Source organism: Ambystoma mexicanum, chromosome 10 (assembly GCF_040938575.1).
Source record: "Ambystoma mexicanum isolate Mex_15411 chromosome 10, UKY_AmexF1_1, whole genome shotgun sequence".
NCBI classification, from domain to species: Eukaryota; Metazoa; Chordata; class Amphibia; order Caudata; family Ambystomatidae; genus Ambystoma; species Ambystoma mexicanum.
Window position 1 is genome coordinate 868,405,338 of NC_090932.1, and position 14,726 is coordinate 868,420,063.

Here is a 14,726-nt window from a genome sequence, read left to right on the forward strand (position 1 = left end):
ATGTATCCCTACTGGTGCAGAAATATACAAGTGTGTGCTATCTTTGATGATCTCAAGACAGCGTTCGATGAGGTGCCACAGAACAAGCTGTGGCAGGTCCTGCTCAACAAGAGAGTTCCGTCCCAGCTCTCATCCAGCAATTCTATTCCATCAATAATTCACTGGCGTTTGGGGTGGAGGGGGCAAACAAACCATTTGACGTGGCCAAAGGAATGAGGGAGAGCTGTGTCCTTGGCCCACTCTAACATATATATATATATATATATATATATATACACATACACACACACACACACACACACAAAAATGAGGTTAAATGAGAGTTGACCACAAACTGCTTGGACCAGCCGAAACTTGGGAATGATTAATTTGCTGCTCTATTCTTTACAGATGACGCCACCGTTGTCTTGACCAGAACCCCCATGGGCCCGAGAAAGACCAGTAAAAATCGCCCAAAAGGGAAAGACCTGGCTAGCATACAATATTAGATTCAGGAGAAGCATGTCAGAGAGGCCAGCCATAGAATGGGACGAGTTACAGAATGACGTATACATGCTAAACGCCGAGCCTCCATCAGAGGAAGAGGCCACCCAAGCAACACCCAAAAATAACAAAAATCCCCAGGGCCCCAGATTTTCAGATAAAGAAAAGCACAAAAAGGGGTAACAGCCCTTTTGGAAGAATCAGCCATGGGCGGCTAAGTCTAATTCCCACAGGCAGAACAAAAACCACTCCCCCAAAGCCAACATCCCATGCAGGAATTTTGGAAAAAACCAATGCACCTGGGGGAGGGAATGCTGGTACAAACACACTTGCACAAACTGCAACGGAGACCATGCAGCAAGCAACTGCACCAGACTCCCAGCCAAACATGCAAAAGAGTAGCAGCAATCCCCACCCCGCCAACCCAACAGTTAGTACCAGGCAGAACCCCCATCAACCCAAACAATTTTAGAGAAGCACTTGTGAATTACCCAGAGAAACCAGCGAGGCAATCCGACAAGGTTTCACCAAGGGTTTCATCATCCCTTTCAGGGGTACCGGGACACAGAACATCCCTAGAAGCCTGAAGTCAGCCAGGGACAACCCACAAATGGTAGAGAGCTAAATCAAGAAGGAATTACTTCTAGGCAGGATTGCAGGCCCCTGGGACTCCATGCCCCTCAGGGATAACATAATATCCCCAATAGGACTGGTCCCTAAAAAAGAACCTGGGAAAATGAGGCTAATTCATCACTTATCCTATCCCAAGGGCCAATCTCTGAATAACGGCATTCCACACACGGAATCTGCGGTATCCGACATACACTTCCAAGAGGCGGTAAGACTCATACAGGAATGTGGCAGGAACGCCCCGATGGCCAAACTGGACATCGAATCAGCTTTCAGATTATTGCCAGTCCACCCAGACTCTCAACAATGGCTAGGTTTCACTTTTAATAACAAATTTCTGTGTAGACAGATGCCTCCCCATGGGATGCGCAGTATCGTGCACCCTATTTGAGCAATTAAGCTCCTTTTTCCAACGGGCATTCCAAAAACAGAGACCAGAGGCCAAAATAGTACACTACCTTGATGATTTCATGGTGATGGGACCAGCAAAATCTGAAGAATGCAGTAGAGCCCTGGCGAATTTAGAAGGAATGGCCTCACAGTGGCAACAGAAAAAAACGACCAAACCTGCCACCAACATAATCTTTCTGGGGATTGAGATAGACTCTGCTAGGGGCCTATGCAGAATCCCAAAAACAAAGATAGCAGAACTCCTGAAAAAATACAAGGCCTGACAACAAAAGACAAGGGCACGGTAAAAGAAATTCAGTCACTGGCAGGAAGTCTCAACTTTGCAGCTAGAATCATCCCTCAAGGGAGGGTATTCTCCAGAAGTCTGGAACTAAAAATCAAATCATACACCAAACCCCACCTGCACATCTGGCTAGGTACGGAGGTGAAACAAGATCTGGAGATGTGGGGGAAATGTCCTCAAAAAATTCAACGAGACCTCACTTGGCGCTCGCCATTGAATACATGGGCTAAAAGGGTCCTTTTCACTGATGCAGCCGGAAGCAGGGAGTTTGGAGCCATAATAGACACAGAATGGGTGGCAGGACACTGGCTCGAATTATGGCAATCGGCAGGGTGGACCAAAAACATCACCCTCCTAGAAATATTTCCCATCTAGCTACCACTACGCATCTGGGGCAGACAGCTAGCTAACACATTAGTCTGGTGCGACAACATGGCCGTGGTAGGCTCCATAAACAGATCTATCAAATGCCATTTAGTGCTGAAAGTCCTAAGAGACATTACAACAGTCACACTGCAGGAAAACATTGTGGTCAAAGCAAAGCACATCTCGGGAGCAGATAATAACATTGCAGATGCTTTCTCTCACTTTCAGTGGCCAAGATTCCGGGAGCTAGCACCAGAGGCCCAAGAACAGATGACGCTGATACCAGCAAAATGCTGGTCAATAATGGGAATACAAAAATAACGGCATCAACACCAGCGCCAGAGAGCCCAGGCCAGGATGCCCAACAAGAACTAGGCACCTCAAAAACAGGTGCCAGCAGCACGCTGCCCACAGACAACACGAACCCTGCCTCTGGGTTCCTAACAGAAATGGCAGGAAAAGCACTAGCAAACACCACCGCAGCTCAGTAAAGTAAGTGCTTGCAAACAGTATTTAAAGCCACAGGTTTAAACCATGTATAATTAAATAGATTAAAGACATAGAAATATTTTTTAAATGGGCGCCTGAGCAGGATTTTAAGAGAGATTGGGCAAAAAGGCAGCTAGTAGCAATTTCATATTTCTCGAAAATATGGGGTGACTCAGATCCCACACAGAACGCCCTTATCTCCTACGCCATGAAAGGCTGGGCCAGAATAGAGGGACCCCAAGTAGACACCCGCCCCTCCCTAGATTTCAGCAAACTAGTAAAAATTGTGGACCAACTGAAGGCCATATGCTGGCACCCATACGAGATCATACTATTCAAAACAGCATTTTTCCTGGCCTACTTCGGGGCAAAGGGGTGGGAGAACTCATCGCATCCAGCACCAAGGCCAACAAGGGGTTAGGCATCATGGAGGTCAGGGTCAGACAGGACAGCGTCATCATAGATATCCAACAGTCCAAAACAGGTGCCAAAAGAACCATCAACATTTTTTGCATTGACAATGCAACAAACTGCCCAGTGTGCATCACCAACCTTTATTCTGCGCAAAGGCCCAGAGTGGGGGGGGGGGGGTTCTTAATCCACAAGGATGCCTCGGCACTAAGCTGCTACCAATTTAAAGTGGTGTTGATGAAAGCAATCAGCAAAGCAGGATGTGACCCCAAGGGTTTCGGCACCCACTCCTTTAGAATAGGTGCTGCCACCTCAGCATGGCAAGGAGGCCTGGCACCACAACAGTTAAAAAACATAGGGGGATGGAAGTCAGAATGCTACAAAAGACATATCAGACCACAGCTAATATAGCCATCGCCCCCTCTTTCTTCCCCCCCCTGCAGAAACAACAGATGAAGGGAGGACCCCACTTCGATCAGCATGGATAGTCGGGCACTCATTTGTCTTCAGGACAGGCCGATGGGCAGAAGAAACCAAAGAAGGGCCACCCTTCAGGAACACCATTGCTTCCTGGTGGGGATACAGAGGCCTTCACTAGGCCGACATCCACGAAACACTAGCAGAGCTGGTCGCATACAGAGATCCGCCAGAATTCTTGATAATACACCTAGGGGGCAATGGCCCGGTAACCACACTTTTCTCCAAGGAAATTTGCTCCTCCCTAGCGGGCATTTCACACAACTGGAGGGAAACAGAAATATATTTCTCGGCCATCCTACCCAGAAAGAAATGGCAGGGGCCACCTGTTACAAAGCAGTAGACATTTCCAGAAGGAAACTCAGGGGCTAGAAAAATTCTGTATAGCAAGAGGCCTGGGCTTCATAAAGCATCCGGCCATTACCCTGGGAAACCCGGACCTTTTCCTCAAAGACGGCACTCACTTATCAAACCAAGGCATGGAACATTTTCGAGAAATGTCAGCAACCCTAGCCTCCAGGGGTTGTCACTAAGAGATACTTTCGGGGGAACACGGTCAGCCGGCAACCTGCCCGTGTGTGGCGGCACAGGCCTGAGGAGGGTAACCTCAGGACCCGGTGCCCAAAAGTATGATACTATTATCTGATATGTGATTATTGTTATTCCCATAACCATATCTGCACAATAAAATCCTACGGCCTTTTATTGTCAATACTTGACAAAATTTGTGTGAGCCAAATTATTTACGGGTGAGGGTAAGGGGTCTGCCAACACAAGTTGCATGCATATGGGTTCAGCAGTTATGGGCAATGCCGCAGGGTCGCCGGAGGCAGGGTAACTGATGTTACCATTCAGCAGGCCAGGAAAGGGGCAGCCCAACCCCCATGCCTGCTCCTCTCCCCTACAGGGTCAGAGACACAGTCTCGGTCTGACAAAGCCAAGGAAGGGTGAAGTGTGAACAATCACCTCACCCTGCCTCTAAGCAACAAGGTGCTAAGCACCTAAGAGAAGCCAACAGTCAGGCAGGACACAGGTCCAAAGACCTGCTCCCCCTCAGGGGGCCAGACAGTCGGCTACACCGGCATTGGGGCTGGATCACAGCCCCCACCACTATGCACATCAAAGACCCAGGGCTCCCCTGGGTCTTATAAATAAGAGCCGCATGCTCTAAGAAAACACAATCTGTTTGTGGACCCTGAATGGGGACCCAAACAAACAGGAGGTTCGCTGTTCACTCAGCGTCTTCCATTCTTTGATTCTTTACCACAAAACCCTCCCACACTACAAAAAAGGGAGAAGAACAAAGGAAAGAGATACAGGGCACTGTACGGTGTCCACAACAAGTTGTGGGACAAGAAAGGCGGCACGGGCTCGAGGGGGTAACCTGAGGACCCAGTGCCCAAAAGTATGATACTATTATCTGATATGTGATTATTGTTATTCCCATAATGATATCTGCACGATAAAATCCTACGGCCTTTTATTGCCAACACTTGACAAAATGTCACAATTTGTGAGAGCCAAATTATTTACGGGCGAGGGTAAGGGGTCGGCCAACACAAGTTGCATGCATATGGGTTCAGCAGTTAATCAGAGGAAAGACCAAATCCCTGGTATGTGGACGAAAATGTTCCAGACCCCAGAAAATGAACATCTGTGCGAATGGTTGCAAACTTGAACAGGTCGTAATTTAGGACTATCGAGGCGTTAGATTTGCAGAGACTGGCGTGTGCGCTGCTCAATTGGGTAAAGCGTGGGCTATTCTTGGCAAGTATAGTGGGGTGGCTAAAAGAGTCTTCTCTGGCCATGGTAGAGCCAGCCCTTGAAATTCATAGTCACTGGCAAGGTCCTCTGCCTTGTAGGGTGCAGATATTTGGGGCTATATTAATATTGAAGCTCCAGCCGTGGCTGGGAATACATTTTTAAAGGAATTTGCTCATGCTCCCATTAAGCAGCCCAAATTCTCCTATCATCTGGAAACTGACCTTGCCCCACTGGGCGATGTGGTGGGCGTAAGACCAGTAGTATACTGGGTGAGGCTATGGGCTTCGCCCAGCCCTTCCTAGATATAGATCAGCGCTCTCACATGTTGTGAGCTTGAAGTGGGAAGGGACTCCTGTGGATGGTGCATGTTTAGAAACTTCTTAATGATTTAGAATAAAGCACCTTTTGGATTAACCCTGCATCTATTGATAGGTCAAGTGCTGCTGGGGTTAAGAGCGCTGCTCTTGCCTGTCCAGAAGGTAGATGGTGCGACAATGAATTGAGCAAGGGCCCGGAGTAACTTTTTTGCCAAATGAATTTTAGTTTTGAACAATATCTGGATATTATTAACCCACGTCTCGCACGGAGCACTTTACGTAAAGCTAAGGTCACCGCTTAAATGTAGCTAATTTTACTAGGAAACGGGATGGCGTGACGGCAAGAATCGGCCTGGTTCACGGAGCCGGTGCTTCATTTTCTAAGGGTTACAAGGTTGTGAGAAATAAGCAACGGAAACCATTGTCTAACTTGGCCAATATCCGTAGAGTCCACCCGGCTATAAGCTATTCAGAAGGCGTTAACGCCGTTTACGTTATTGCCAAACACCTTCATTGGGCTTGGCTCCATATGGCACGGGTTATCCACTCCTATGATATGTACAGTGTACGCGCTACCAAAAAATGCTTTACAGTTATGCTTTAAAAAGGCATCTTTTTTGTTTTTATAAACGGATGCAAACTTTTTTTCTCTCTTTTTCTTACGGTACATTTTTATGAATTATGGTTAAGAGTTTCTAAATCTTGAGCATTTGATTATTCTGGATGTTATTACAATATTGTAATTGGTAGATGTATCATATAGTCCACGCTGTTGTTGCTTGGAGGTAACACTGTTTAAAGCTTGATATACTGTCCTAAATATTTGCTTCTAGGATCACTCAGTTTAGATTTTGTTTTTATGTCATTTTATGGTTGCTCGTATATATATATGCCTTTATGACTTAAAGTCGAATAAAGGCTCTGACTGATATGAGGGGGCATTTTTGTATTTTACTCTGGGGCAATATGGGGCCCATCACGAGTTTGGCAGTAACCCTTACATTTGGCGGTAACGCTATTACTGCTGCATTTAAGGGTCCACCAAATCACGGGCTTGGTGGATTTTCCCCCAGGTCTGAGCTGAGGGCAAATCCCCTGCAATTTTGCAGATTTTTTGCAATATTACCGTTGGTAGTAATACCACCGGTGGTAATAGCGCTGAATATTCCCCATTGGGCCCAATGGGGAATGGGAAATTCCTGAATGGGCCCAATGGGTACTTACCGTTCAGCCAAACCTGTGATCCGGTGCTAATAGCGCTGAGGGGGGGGGGGGTGGCGGCGGGAGGGCTAACAGCCCCGGCAGTAATACCGCCGGGGTTAGCTCCCAACTCTTGATGAGGCACAATGCTCTAGAAATTGTCCTGAGCGGTGGCAACAGAAATGGTGGGGAGGCCCTTTTAGCGCGCACAGCAAATGATGGCGATAGTAATGCACTCTTTGGCCCCGCTTCCAGAACCGTCTATAGGGCGCACGTGTTCCTTGAATCGTATGAGTCGGCGGTACGGGTGAGGGAGGGCAAGAGCGGTACATCCGGCAGACATCACACACCTCATACAGAGCAGAGCGAGTGCTGGGAAGGAAAAGTCGCCCAAGCGCTTTTTTTTTTTTTCCATAGCCTCTGAAACACAGGCGCGAACAAGCAGGACATTAGGCGCACACCACGGACGGACGGACCCACACCCAAAGCCCAGTAATAATAATAAAAAGTGTATATTTACAGCGCATGCGAGGTGATCCAGAGCAGGGAGGCCAGCGCCCAGAGGCCGAAGGAGGCGCATACTTTCTCTTCGGCGAAACATTTCGTCAGATAGTCCCAGCTCCACAGGGACCGGGATCCAAGCTGCTCTCCTCCGGGGTCACCAGTCCAGTTCTCGGGGGCACCAGTCGACGAGAACCCCATCGCTGGGCTACCTGGCGATGATTTTTTTTTTTACAATTATCAGCTATATTGTTTTGCGTATGCTGGTGTCGCTGATTGGAGACACCGTGCCATTAGACCCACGTCATCTAAACTCACACTGCTGGGTTGCAGCAGACCATGCTGCTGTGTGTACGCGGGTTCTCATATAGCTGACTTCTAGGTGCTATGATGCGTGGTCTCCGTTGATGTGCGAGTGGTTCTTGGTGTCCGTCTTCCTACTATGCGCTATGTCGATGATGTCACGCCTGCTAAAGGCCGCATCCAAGCGCTCAACATGCAGAGACTGCTGTACGTATTGCGTTTGGACACCTGCCTTCTAGGTGCTATGTTGTCGATGTAGGTGCCAAGTCGCGGGTATATTTTCCGCTACAGGTGGTTGAAGATTCTCCAGCACGTAGGGGCCACGCTGTTGGGGCCCACGATGCCGGATGTTGGCCTAATCTTTCAGGCACTCGATCCGTTCCTGGACTCCTCACATCCAATCATCACGTAACGCAGGCGTCTTCGACCTTTGGGCGCCTTGGTGCTCGTCTCATAGGGGTGTTTGTGCACCTGGTGACATGGCTGCGATGCGCTCCACTTGCTCTTGATTCTTCTTCGGTGCCATGTGAGCCTCGTTTCTAGGCGCTGTTAACGAGGCCTGCATGAGTTTGTTGGACAGCACCTAGAAGCCCAGGGTGTTAGTCCACTTAGAATTAACCCCGCCCACCGACAGGCACTTCGGGCGCAGGTGGAGGCGGTGAGAAAGGCACTCTCCTGTAAATCGGCTGCACGGGGGGGGGGGGGGGGCCTTGGGGTTGCGCAGGTGGGCGAGGGGTCCCCGAGGAGAGTCCAGGGCCAGCTCACCTGCGTGGAGGGACACGCCTCTTCGGCTGGTCACCGGAACTCCCGCAGGTGGCCACCTTCTCTCAGAGTTTCCGACCTGTCTTTTCTCCTGAAGCCATTCCTGTGGTGTTTGGGGACGCCGAGGCCAGCACCCCTCCCAGCGTGGTACAGCCGGAGGGCGTGGGCGGGCCTGCCTCGCAGAGGGAGCGGTGGGTTTAGTCAAGGAGGGGGTGCGGTTGAGCCTGGAAGGATGGCAGAGGGGCACGAGATGCCCTGTCCCTTGCTCTCCCGATTTCCTGGTGTGAGTAATTGCCCTTGCAGTGGCTCAGAGCGTGAAGTTACATTCTTAATCTGGTCGAGCCGCATTCCTGCGCTTTACCCCACCTGCTCTACCTGAAAATGTTAATTTCTGATCTCTGTGAATACCTGCCACAAAGGAGGAGACACCGCGGTCCCGCCTGCAATACAAACAGCCCGAAACAGATGGGCGAGACTTAAGAACACCCACAGGACAGGGCGGGGGCCCCTCTCACAACTGCGAGCCCAGCCCGTGTCAAGGACACAGAACGTTTATTTAGAAAAGCATTAACTATTTTCCTCCCTCTGGGGCACTATAATTTTTAATAAACGAGGCGCACATGTGGCTGATCGAATCACAACTACATCTCCCAGAATGCAAAGTGGTGTAGGCTAAAAAGGCAGGATAGCCGGAATCCCATGCCCTATGGCACTGTGCAGCTACGATTGCCCCATGCGCCGCCAGGGGCGTGGGGGGGGGGCGTGGGAGGGAGGGCCGGGGGGCGGCTTTAGCCCCTGGTCTTTTTTGTAAGTCACTTAAGCATGCGGCTAGTAGTTTTGACCAGTGCTGCTGAATATTTTTTCAAATGCACAATTTGCATCACATTTTATCAAAAACTTCCCCCTTGGGCACTATTCAGACAGTGTCACAAAAGGAATGAATTGCCATTTGCAACTGTGGGCCAATTTTTCATTGGTGCCCAAGCCAATTTTTTGGCCCAATCCGTCCCTGACAAGACATCACTCTCCTGTGACACCCAGCCTGGACTCTGACACAAGAAGCTGTCACATTTCTCACACCGCAAAGGGTGTAATTACTTACTTTCAAGGGAGCCGACTTATGAATTTCCCGGGGGGGTGGGGGGGAAATACAGGAAGTGACATCACTGGCAGTTATAGGACCACAAATTTGCATGTAGTCGCCAACTTGGTGCAACGACGCGCGGGGGGGGTGGAGGCGCGCGCAGCGCAGAACGGTGGAAACATTGGCTAGCATGTACTGCATATACTAAAGTCAAGTAAGAAGGAGATTTAAGCCTTCGAGTTGCATTCCAGTAGGCCATCACTGCCCCTACTCCACCCCTCTATAATCATCCAGGTTGTAGTAGCCCTCAAAAGGCAGAGCAACACAACTAGGATGGGAGATCGAAATGCCGCCCCATCCTGTGAGTGTGTCAAACGTCAGAGCAAAGACTGTGCGGGTGCCTCCTACCTTGGAGCACAATCTCACTAATTTGGTGCAAATCTCGCTAGTGGGAGCATGGGAATCCCCTGCGTGTGTGTGGGCTGCAGACCCCGGATCACATGCTCACTTCTTCAGTGTGAAACTCTGGGCAAGGCTCTTTGGGCAAGCATTCTGGATGGGTCTCACACCTATAAACAGTGCGATATATTGAGTGGGCACCTCACTCCTTGGAGCATAGTATCAACCGTTGCTGGTAATCTCACAACTGAATGTACAGTTTCACTCTTGGTCACCTCAGTGACCCCATGTATATTAATGGAGTCAGTCTCCCATCTGGGAAGACAATTATATTTCTGTTAAAACACTCTGAATTGTCACTCTAGTTTACTGGATCTATAGATCCATACCATATTCATTCAATGTGTGTGCAGGGGTGATAACTTGTGTCTGAGAGAGCTCATTCTTTTATTCAGGAGAGATAAAGGGGAAACAACCCCCTGTGTGTGGGATCAGGCTCATTTTGCCCCATGGCCCCTCCAGAAGGAGTGAGCAGGTTTTAAGACCCTGCTGATTCTGCTATCGGACAGGCTCGAGCCTTCTATCCCTTGCACCATGACGGCTCCCAACATCCTGAGCGGCAGCTTATGGACAGCAGGCAGCTCCGGACATGCCTGTTGCCAATTGAATGTAGACAGATCTACTATTTAGGCACTGGGAGAGAGCCATGAATCCACATTGGTGGTGAAGAAGCACTCAACATACAGAACACAATGGTATAGTGTTGCAGTCCTGCTGAGAAATGACAATTCTGAGCATGTGAGCAGTAGGCTGGATCAGTGCTGCCCCATAAAAGGTGTAGAAGCCTCTGTGAGAAGTGGCAGTACTGTCCCAACGGTGAGAAGTGTAGTATTTTCACATTAACTATGCTTAAGAACTTTGGGTTATTGAATAGTGCTGCTAAATTCTGAGTAATTCCATCCCTTTAAATACATGAGCTCTTGTATAACCACAACAGTGTTGAGTTATTCTGATGATGACAGACTTGCTCAATAGTTCTGGTTCTGTATCATTAAATGTACTTCAGATCTGTAGAGTATCGGAAGGATAGCTCAGGGGCAACATGCTCGCCTTGGAAGCAAGATGACACAGAGCAACACAGGTTCGATCCCTCGGTCCGCGCAACACAGGTTCACTCCCTCGGTCCGCACAACACAGGTTCGCTCCCTCGGTCCGCGCAACACAGGTTCACTCCCTCAGTCCGCGCTTAGAAACCTCTGGGTAGTACACGCAATATTAATAACCAATTAAAATAAAAATAAATACATCTGTTGAGAAGTGCTGGGGCCTTGTCAATAAGAGTGTAGCAGCTCAACTGAGAGGTGCTGATGTTGTCCCATCAAAAGTATAGCAGCCCCACTAAGATGAACTAGCATTGCCTCAACAAAAGCATAGTATTATCACTGAGAAGATTCAACAATTATAGAAGCCCTGTTACAGCAGTACTATCCCGAGTATAGCCAGCTAACTGAGGAGTACCAGCACTGCCCCATTTCAAATATGGCAGCTCTACTAGAAAGTGCTGGCTCATACGCCTCCGCTCCCCGTCCATCGCATTCACCCTCACCACGTGCGCACTGAGAGTCATGCAAACAGTCTCATTTGCCCTCTCCATGCCCCTGCGCTCTGCACCCGCCCTCGTTTTGCATCTGTACCTCCATTTCTAAAAATCGTTTTGGGTTGGGTGTACCTCTACATCTGTGCACCCCACTTGCCAACAGGGGTGCACAGATGTACAAATACACCCAACCCAAAACGATTTTTAGAAATTGAGGGACAGACGTGTTTTGCATCTGTGCCTCCATTTCTAAAAATCCTTCTGGGTTGGGTGTACCATCTGTTCACCCAGGTGCACAGATGTAGAAGTATACCCAACCCAAAACGATTTTTAGAAATTGGGACAGATGCAAAGCAAGAGCCTCTTGCTTAGCATCTGTCCCACAATTTCTAAACATCGTTTTTCCCCGACTTGTACCCGGGCCGCCAGAGAGAGACACACAGTATGGATGGAACAAAGGGCCATCCATACTGCGTCTCTTCTCTCCGGCCGTGGGGGGCGCAGCCCTGTCTTCCTTCTGCGGGGGGTGGAGGGGAGGGCGGCTACTCGGCGCCCCTGCTTACTTTAAAAGTAGGCAAACGCACTGCTCTCCGATGTGAAAGAACAGCCATTAACGTGACGGCTGGCAACAGAAAACGTAGAGGCAGTAAACAAAAGCCTGTCCAAGGGATATCAGTAGACACCTCATCTTTTACATGGCCCATGATGCCAATTAGCGTTAGCTAACATGTTTTTGCTTGTTTGTATGCAAGGATTGTATGCATGAATGTATGTATGCATGCATGCATGTGAAGGTGTAAGTGGGTGAATGTATGCGAAGGGGTGTCTGCAAATGCACACATGAATGCAGTGTGAATGGTGTACATGAGTGCAACTGTGCGTGTGAATGAGAGTGCAGTGTAAATGTTCTGGGTTCTCGTGTAAACGCCAGCTATGCTGCATGGGTGGGTGACTGGGGGGTGTGTGTTTGTCTGTGTGTGGTTGCACGCTCTCTGGGGGCTCTGGGGCCTGTGGAGGGGCAGTGGCGCATAAACATTTTTTGACAGGAGCATGGCGTGTTTTACTGCCGTTTTTGGGCAAAGCCAACTTGAGTGTTATGTGACGGTGGGGTTGGCTTGGGTGGAGGGGACAACACTTGGGCTGTCTGGGTCCAACTGTGTGATGGGATTTTGTAATCACATTAAGGGCAAAGATAACATGATGAGTGTTCTTACATGGGGGAGGGCATGTTTCCTTACTGTGGCTTGGCATGTTTTTGTTGTTGTTGTTGTTGCTGGTGTTAAGGTCAAAGGCAACAAAAGTGTTCTTTCATGGAGGGGTGGGGGGCATTTGTGAAGCCCGCAAGGCAATTCTTTTTACTGTGACATGACATTTTTACTGGCATTACAGGGTAAATACAGCACGAGCGTTCTAATATGGGGGGATTTGTGTACTTACATTTTATTTAGCGCTTTCTTGAAAGCTCTGTACAGAGAGCATGGTTACATACAATTTCACCCAACCGAAGTTGGTACTCATTTATGAGTTGACCTTGCTGGGATTTGAACATGCGAATCACACTAGGATTGCAACAGTAAACACTCAACCCCCTAAACTATCTTACCGGCTAGCCAGCGAGGACCTGTTTTCAGCATTGCATTGCATGACTGGTGTTAGGACGAAAGACAACCTAAGTGTTTTTACATTGGTATGGGGGCCTTTGTGCAGCCTGTAAGGCAATTTTTTTAATGTAGCATGACATTTTTTACTGCCGTTAGGGAGCAAATACACCATAATGAGAGTTTTTACATGGGGAGGGGGAATTTGTGCAGTCAGCAAGGATATGCTTCACCTTGAAAACACATCCTGTGACCTTGCTCCAGGGAAAAGGACAACACAACATGAGAGCATAGCAAGGAAGGTTCCATACCTAGAGCTCCAATACAGAATCTCGCTAACACTAGGGCGCCACCAGTGTTCCAGCTCTACCGCTAAGCATGGCCTAATATTTGTCAAGAACAGAAGACATCAGAGTGTTATCTGCACCAAGTGGATCGACGGACAGTGCTTTCAAAAATACAAACACTCAAGAAGATCGAAAGCAAAAATTCATGAGATTGGAAAAACTCTCAAGAAAAGAAATAAGCAAATTCTGGGAAAAGACAGCCATGCAAGAATATGCGGAACAAAAGAAAATCCCAAGAGGGCTAAGGATTCTAATCTTCCCGGATTTTGATGACCCGCAAGAAGCTGATGCAGACGAATGGGAGAAAAATCTGATTCAAGGATCAACTTCTATGATTTGTCTACTAATAGAACATGTTAAAAGGAAACATGAAAGACTTGTTATGCTAATTGATGAGGTCAAAAAGATATAGAAGAATACAATACACCAACCACAACCAAGGAGAACAATTACAAAACAATGTATAAAATCCTTAAAACCCATCAAGATGAGGTAAAAATGAGAAAGTTACACAAATTCTTTAGGGACGACAAAGACTATCGTGAAGATAACTAAATATGCCCGATGGACAAACCAAAATCTAAAGATAGTACACCTAATAGCTCACCAGGCAGCTCGGAGATCGATAGCGATGCTGAAGAAAGATCAGATCAAAGTGAAAAAGCAACTGATGGCCAATCAAATCAAAAGACACAAAAAAGCAAACTGCATCAAACCTCAGCCAAGGAAAATTGTAAGATTTGCAGTACCACCAACAAATACGGGAATCCCATCAGAAGAAAGAGAGGCGGAAGAATTGACAAACAACGGAAGAGAAATAGAAGAAGAAATAGATCAAAGACGAACAAGATCTCAATCTCAGAAACAACAAGGACTGGGGAGCAACAAAATCTAGTAATTAATCTCTCTAACAAAGAACTAACTCTTACGGAAATAGAAGTGCTCAACAAGGGCCTTTCTTTTTCGCCATCAAGCAGCAACAATTTTGTGGACATACAGATCGAGCTCTTTAAGTTCACACGATGACTCAATTTGAAAAAACTCTTTGCAACTAAACAGACAATTTACAGGCCACAAGAGGAAGCCAAACAACCAAGCACCCTGACTATAGGTGACTTGGAGAATATATATGTACTAACCACACTAGAGGAAAATACCATCAGCAAAAAAGATTGCATGGCAGAACTCGCAATAGAAAACATGGCCATGAACATCCATGAATTGAAAAATAAATCAAGATTTACACTGCAGCTGTTTGCAGATAACTACATTGATATATTCCAACAAGCTGTCATCAATGATCT

General features: G+C 47.8%; 1 protein-coding gene across 9 annotated transcripts in view; it reads right to left on the reverse strand.

Annotated features, from left to right (window-relative positions):
* The window catches only part of TMEM44 (transmembrane protein 44), a 450,231-nt gene that overhangs the window by 376,633 nt on the left and 58,872 nt on the right, over positions 1 to 14,726 (reverse strand). For 2 of the 9 annotated variants that reach the window (XM_069618573.1, XM_069618572.1), the window contains exon 1: positions 7,352 to 8,749. The exons of 1 other annotated variant lie outside the window; for it this stretch is intronic. In XM_069618573.1, coding sequence (XP_069474674.1) covers positions 7,352 to 7,533 — 182 coding nt within the window. In that variant the 5' untranslated portion in view covers positions 7,534 to 8,749. Of the gene's footprint in view, positions 1 to 7,351; positions 8,750 to 14,726 lie in introns of those variants that run through there. 6 more of the 9 variants (XM_069618574.1, XM_069618571.1, XM_069618577.1 and 3 more) reach the window with 6 other exon arrangements.